Source organism: Stegostoma tigrinum, chromosome 1, assembly GCF_030684315.1.
Source record: "Stegostoma tigrinum isolate sSteTig4 chromosome 1, sSteTig4.hap1, whole genome shotgun sequence".
Lineage (NCBI taxonomy): Eukaryota > Metazoa > Chordata > Chondrichthyes > Orectolobiformes > Stegostomatidae > Stegostoma > Stegostoma tigrinum.
This window is the reverse complement of record NC_081354.1, coordinates 162,001,264-162,008,354: the sequence shown is the minus strand read 5'-3', so window position 1 is coordinate 162,008,354 and position 7,091 is coordinate 162,001,264. Positions and strand designations below refer to the sequence as shown.

Here is a 7,091-nt window from a genome sequence, read left to right as displayed (position 1 = left end):
TTGCTATTATCTATTTTACACTGCTGCATAAGTTCCAGATCTATGAATGTACAAAATAGGAGCGTGAGCTGTCAGTTCTGAGGAAGGGCCTCTGGACCTGAAACGTTAACTCTGATTTCTCTTCACAGATGCTGCCAGATCTGCTGAGCTTTTCCAGCAATTTCTGTTTTTGTTCCTGATTTACAGCATCTGCAGTTCTTCCAGTTTTTAAACAGGCCATTTGGCCACTCAGACCTGCTCCATCATTCAATAAGATCATGGTGTTACTGTTTGTTTTTCAAATTCCACATTCCCATTAACTCCTGATAACCTTTGATTTCTCTGCCTAACAGTTACAGGAAGGATATGATTATGCTGGAGACAGTTCAAAAGAGATTTACCAGGATGTTGCCGGGTATGGAATGTATGAGGTATAAAGAAAGGCTGGATAGACTGGGACTTTTCCCACTGGTGCATAGGAGGTTGAGGGGTGATCTGATAGAAGCTTATAAATAATGAGAGTTAATGGTCTTTTCCCAATGATGGGGGATTTCAAGACTGGGGGCACATTTTTAAGGTGAAAGGAGAGAGATTTAGAATAGACATGAGAGGCAATATTTTACACAGAGGGTGGTTTGAATGTGGAATGAACTCTGAGGAAGTGATGGATGCAGGTACAATTAAAACATTTAAAAGACATCTGGATAGATAAGTGAATAGGAAGGATTTGGAGGAGTGTGGGCCAGGAGCAGGCAGGTGGGGTGAGGAATGATGTTCGGCATGGACTGGTTGCTCCAAAAGGTCTGTTTCCGTGCTGTATGATTATATGACTCTATGCATCTAGTCACCTGTCTTTAAATGATTCAATCACCTTGCCTGTACCACCTCTAAGACGGAGTCACATAGCCGTCGAAAATAAAGGAAAAGTACTGCTCATTGTTTTCCCAAAAAGAGCAATGCTTCATTTTAAAACTCTGCCCCTACTTCTAGCTTCGCAAATCGCTACAATGTGGAAATAGGCCATTCAGACTGTACCAGCCCTCCAAACAGCATCCCATCCAGAGGGTCCAATTGACCAAACCTGCATGTCTTTGGACTGGGGGAGGAAATCCACATAGACATGGGGAGAACATACCAACTCTACGTAGAGTCACCCAAGACTGGAAGTGAACCTGGGTACCTGGAGCTGTGAGGTGGCAGTGATAACCCCTCAGCCATTGTGCCACCCATAAGAGCTATAAATCACCCATAAGATCCTGTGAAAACCATTAGGAATCTTGAAGCCTCCAACCAAGTCACCCCTCACTTGTCTAAACTCTGGTAAAATAAAGCCCAGCCCGTCTAACCTGTCTGCACATTCCAGGAGTCAATCTAGCAACATATGCTGAAACACATGTACTCCCAAAGCTTCAGGAAGCAGTTGAAAATTAGACTTTTCAAAATGGGGGCAATTGTAGACAACGGTCACGCATCTCTGAAAAGAAACTGTATTTTGTATCCAATCTGTACCATCAACAGTTCTGAAACATGAAATTGCCGATCATACATATGCAGCCAAATTCTCTCACTAAATCATATATATATATATATATATATATAAAAATACAGACACAGTCATGCATACATACTACAGAAGTGAAAGAGAGTGAGACTGAATGTGTGTGTGTGTGTGTGTGTGTGTGTGTGTGTGGGGAGGGGAGTACAGGAGGGATACATTGAAGTGGGGGTGGGGGTCATGTACAATAGGGTCAGTAACCCCGATTGGCTGGCTGGAGTGCCACAGGATATAAAGTCTCTGGATAATGAGTGTTCTTGATTGCCCTGCTGTTCTTTGTATGAGAGGCAGCTGCAGGCACAGCTCCACATTTGAATGTATATAGGGGATTGGAGGGCAGCAGCTCCATGGGCCATCTGTCTCAGCGGCCGTCAGCAACAAAGGCTCCAGGATGGTGCTAGTACATGTCGGATATCTTGTTCTTCCAGTTTTTGGATCTGTGAACAACAGAGGTACTACCTTCAGGGGAAAGAAATGATCAAAAATAACCCTTTTTTCCCCTTCTTTACAAGACAGCTGATATTGTTTCCACTTTTGCTATTTATATCGACTATGTTGTGAGTAATATGTAGCCTTGTTAATTCTGCAACAAAGATTACATTTTCTTTGTGTCTGAATTCTAGAGAAATACTGATTTATAAATCTCAGTGCATTCTTGGTATTTGTTAATGTAAGCATGCAACCTTGTGTAACATATTAAGATCAGTCTTTTAGGAATTATGCTTTATTAACCTGCCTTTTTTTCTCCCAGAAATATTGTGTTCATGCAATTCATCCATTTTTCAATGCAGAGCATCATAGAGTTAATCACACATGTTTCTGTTAGCACTGATGCATGTATATAGATGTATACATCAGCACACATATATATGTATGTATATACTGTACATATATGTGGTGCCGTGTGAAGTGCTGTGCTGTAGGTTTTTGGCTGCCTTTGTGCTCTGTTCTCTAGACTGAGAAGTACCTGCTTTCTCCCCATTGTCAAACACATATTACAGCACATGTTCCTGGCTGTGCTTATGGATCAATAGTGATCTGATCCTATCTTCCTTGTCGTCCTTTTCCTTTGGTCTTTTCACTTTCTGCACTTAGGGAAGAAGAATAAATGATCATTATGATTCCTGTACCAATTGAGACCAGCATGTTATCTGACAATGATTCATAATTCTGGATTTTGACAGGAACCTCTTTAACCTATGATGAAACTGTCTTCTCCCTCAATAACTGAGAGCTTGTGACAATATAATCACTTTTGACTTTAATGTCCTCTCCTTTTCTGAAGGAGCTGATGGAAACTGAGGTTCAATTCCAGAGACCTCACCAATGCTGGTGCCCACTAATTGTGAATCTTGATACTGAGTGCTGTCAGGCTTCTGAAATATTCAAAGCCCAGCCTGTCCTTCTCCTCGGTTGAGGTTAGATGTATCGTTACCGGCAGAGATTACTCATTAGTGATTGTGGGCTGTAACCTGGGGCTGACTTTTCATCTCTTCAACCCAGGAGAATGGAGTCGAATTACTTTAACTCTGGCCCTGAGGGAGATGATGTTGAGATTGAATGAGCGAACTTTCTAAACTGCACAGCTGACACCACGTGGGGGATTTATTCAGTGAACAGCCAGGAGGATTTGGCTTCATTTCACTTTCAGTCTTATCTTTCTGTGTCCCTTTGTTCAATGGGATTCTTGTCTCCTGTGATCACACACAGTAGGATGCTCTGCAGCCCTTTCACCTTTTGGTTTGTATTTGCAATGTTATTCTAAGCAGGTCTTTCATAGTCTATTTTGTCTGGAATGAGGCCCTGTTTGGGGCTGATGGTGAAGATTCTTAATGAGTGAGTGAAATAAGAATATAAAAAATGCCCTAATGGATACTTGCAGTGCTGTTCCCAATTCCGGGAATTTTTGAACAGCAGCTAGGTTCGGTGTGGTGAACACGCTCATAGGCTGCCATGGAGATGATGTTTGTAATCAGAATCTTATATTGAATTACATACAATAATGAGGAGAGATCCCTGTATGAGTATTTTACAGCACTGCCCATCATGAGACAACCCAGGTGTTATCATTAGTGTGCCCATTGATAGCAGCTTTCATTATTATACTTATATACAAAGCAGTTAACTATCCTGGTCCAGAGATAGTAGAAACTGCCAAGCTGGAGAATCTGAGATAACAAGGAAAGCTTTACTGCTCCTCTGATGCTGCTTGGCCTGCTGTGTTCATCCATCTCTACACCTTGTTATCCCTAACTATCCTGGTAGACTTCTTTCGCATCCTTTCCAAAGTCTCCACGGTCATCATATAAAATAGTGACCAGAACTGCACACAAATGTCAGGAACAAAAGAATGACCAGAGTAAGATGAGGGCCAGTCAAGGACAGTAGTGAGAAGTTGTGCGTGGAGTCCGAAGAGATAGGAGAGGCGCTGAATGAATATTTTTCATCAGTATTCACACAGGAAAAAGACAATGTTGTCGAGGAGAATACTGAGATACAGGCTACTGGGCTAGACAGGATTGAGGTTCACAAGGAGGAGGTGTTAGCAATTCTGGAAGGTGTGAAAATAGATAAGTCCCCTGGGTCAGATGGGATGTATCCTAGGATTCCCTGGGAAGCTAGGGAGGAGATTGCAGAGCCTTTGGCTTTGATTTCTATGTCGTCGTTATGTTCGGAAATAGTGCCAGAAGACTGGGGGATAGCAAATGTTGTCCCCTTGTTCAAGAAGGGGAGTAGAGACAACCCGAGTAATTATAGGCCAATGAGCCTTACTTCGGTTGTGGGTAAAATGTTGGAAAGGGTTATACGAGAGAGGATTTATAATCATCTAGAAAGGAATAATTTGATTAGAGATAGTCAACACAGTTTTGTGAAGGGTAGGTTGTGCCTTGCAAACCTTTTTGACAATAGACAATAGGTGTAGGAATAGGTTATTCAGCCCTTGAGTTCTTTGAGAAGGTGACCAAACAGGTGGATGAGGGTAAGGCAGTTGATGTGGTGTATATGGATTTTAGTAAAGCGTTTGCTAAGGTTCCCCATGGTAGGCTATTGCAGAAAATACAGAGGCATAGGATTGAGGGTGATTTAGCAGTTTGGATCAGAAAATGGCTATTTGTAAGAAGACAGAGGGTGTGTTTGATGGGAAATGTTCACCCTGGAGTCCAATTGCTAGTGGTGTACCACAAGGATCTGTTTTGGGGCCACTGCTGATTGTCATTTTTATAAATGTCCTGGATGAGGGCGTAGTAGGATGGGTTAGTAAATTTGCAGATGACATTAAAGTCAATGGAGTTGTGAACCGTGTGGAAGGATGCTGCAGGTTACAGAGGGACATAGATAAGCTGCAGAGCTGGGCTGAGAGGTGGCAAATAGAGTTTAATGTGGAAAAGTGCAAGGTGATTCAGTTTGGAAGGAGTAACAGAAATACAGAGTACTGGGCTCATGTTGTGGTCCTTGGTAGTCTGGATGAGTAGAGAGATCTCGGTGTCCATGTACATAGATCCCTGAAAGTTGCCGCCCAGGTTGATAGGGTTGTTAAGAAGGCTCACGGTGTGTTAGGTTTTATTGGTAGAGGGATTGAGTTTCAGAGCTATGAGGTCATGTTGCAGCTGTACAAAACTCTGGTGTGGCACATTTGGAGTATTGAGTACAGTTCGGTCGCTGCATTATAGGATGGATGTGGAAGTGTTGGAAAGGGTGCAGAGGAGATTTACCAGGATGTTGCCTGGTATGGAGGGAAGGTCTTATGAGGAAAGGCTGAGGGACTTGAGGCTGTTTTCATTGGAGAGAAGAAGGTTAAGAGGTGACTTATTAGAGACATACATGGTGATCAGAGGATTAGATAGGGTGGACGGTGAGAGCCTTTTTCCTGGGGTGGAGATGGCTGGCACGAGGGGACATAGCTTTAAATTGAGGCGTGATAGATATAGGACAGATGTCAGAGCTAGGTTCTTTACTCAGATGGTAGTAAGAATGCCCTGCCTGCAACAGTAGTAGACTCGCCAAGTTTAAGGGCATTTAAATGGTCATTGGATAGACATATGGATAATAATGGAATAGTGTAGGTTAGATGGGCTTCAGTTTGGTTTCACAGGTCGGCGAACAGAGAGCAGAAGGGCCTGTACTGCGCTGTAGTGTTCTATGTTCTAATACTCCAAACATGGCCGAACTAAAGTCTTATACAGCTGCAACATGACTTGCTAACTTTTATACTCAATGCCGTGAACGATGAAGCATACACGCTGTATGCCTTCTTTACCACTTTATCCATTTGTGTTACCATTTTCAGGGAGTTGTGGACCCAAGATCTCTCTGTACATCACTGCTTCTAAGAGTCCTGCCAATTACTATATGCTTTCCTCTTGAATTTGCACTTCCAAAATGTCTCACCTTGCACTTGTCTGGACTAAATTCTATCTGCCATTTCTCAACCCAATTTTCTAACCTTTCTATATCTTTTGACAACATTCCTCACTATCCACAACTCCACCCATTTTCACATCTTGTGCAAACTTATTAATCAGACCACCTATATTTTTATCCAAATCATTTTTATGTATTACAGACAACAAAGCTCCCAGCACCGATCCTTGCAAATCTCCACTGGTTACAGATCTCCAGTCAGGAAAATACCCTCCACAACTACCTTCTGTCTTCTATGGCCAAGAAAACATCTGTATCCAACTTACTAACTCACCATGGATCCCATGTGACTTAATCTTCTGGACCAACCTACTGTGAGGGACCTTGTTGAATGTTATGGTAAAGTCGATGTAGACAGCATCCACTCACTCAGTTCTGATTTTTTCTTCACAGATGCTGCCAGATCTGCTGAGCTTTTCTAGCAACTTCTATTTTGTTCCTGATTTACAGCGTCAGCAGTTCTTTCACTTTTACCCACTGCCCTAGACTCATCAATCATCTTAGTCACTTCCTCAACGAGCTCAATCAGTTTCGTCAGATGAGACCTCCTCACATAAAGCCATGCTGTATATTCATAATAAGTCCATTATTTTCCAAGAGCAAGTAAATTCTGTCCCTAAGAATCTTCTCCAATCATTTCCCTAACACTGATGTAAGTCTGATATGCTGGATTATCCCTGTTGCCCTTCTTAAACAAAGGAACAACTTTGACTACTCCAGTCTTCTGGGACTTCACCTGTGGCTAAATAGGTACACATTTCTTTGTCAAAGACTCGGCAACCTCTTCCCTTCCCTCCCTCAGTATGCTGGGATAGATCCCATAAGGCCCTGGGGAATTATCTACCTTAATGTTTTTCAAGACAAGCAACATCACCTCCTTCTTAATATCAACAGATATAGAATATCAACATACTCCTCACTAATCGCACCATTATCCATGTCCTTCTCTTTGGTGAATGTTGATGTGAAGTAATCATTAAGGACCTCACTCACTTTCTCTGCCTCCACAAATAAATTCTCTCTTTTGTATTTGAGTGGACCTATCCTTTCCTGCTCTCTGTAAGCATTGTTGACTCTTGTTATCCGGGCAGATTGGCAGTCTATATTTGGCTGAGGATTGGTCTCTTAAGTGGAC

General features: G+C 42.3%; 1 protein-coding gene across 2 annotated transcripts in view; it reads left to right on the top strand.

Annotated features, from left to right (window-relative positions):
* Positions 1–1,894: 1,894 nt before the first annotated feature.
* Positions 1,895–7,091, top strand: part of ark2ca (arkadia (RNF111) C-terminal like ring finger ubiquitin ligase 2Ca) — a 45,553-nt gene continuing 40,356 nt past the window's right edge. The window contains exon 1 of one of the 2 annotated variants that reach the window (XM_048538546.2): positions 1,895–1,986. In XM_048538546.2, the coding sequence (XP_048394503.1) occupies positions 1,926–1,986 (61 nt within the window). In that variant the 5' untranslated portion in view covers positions 1,895–1,925. The remainder of the gene's footprint in view (positions 1,987–7,091) is intronic. The other variant, XR_009446496.1, reaches the window with a different exon arrangement.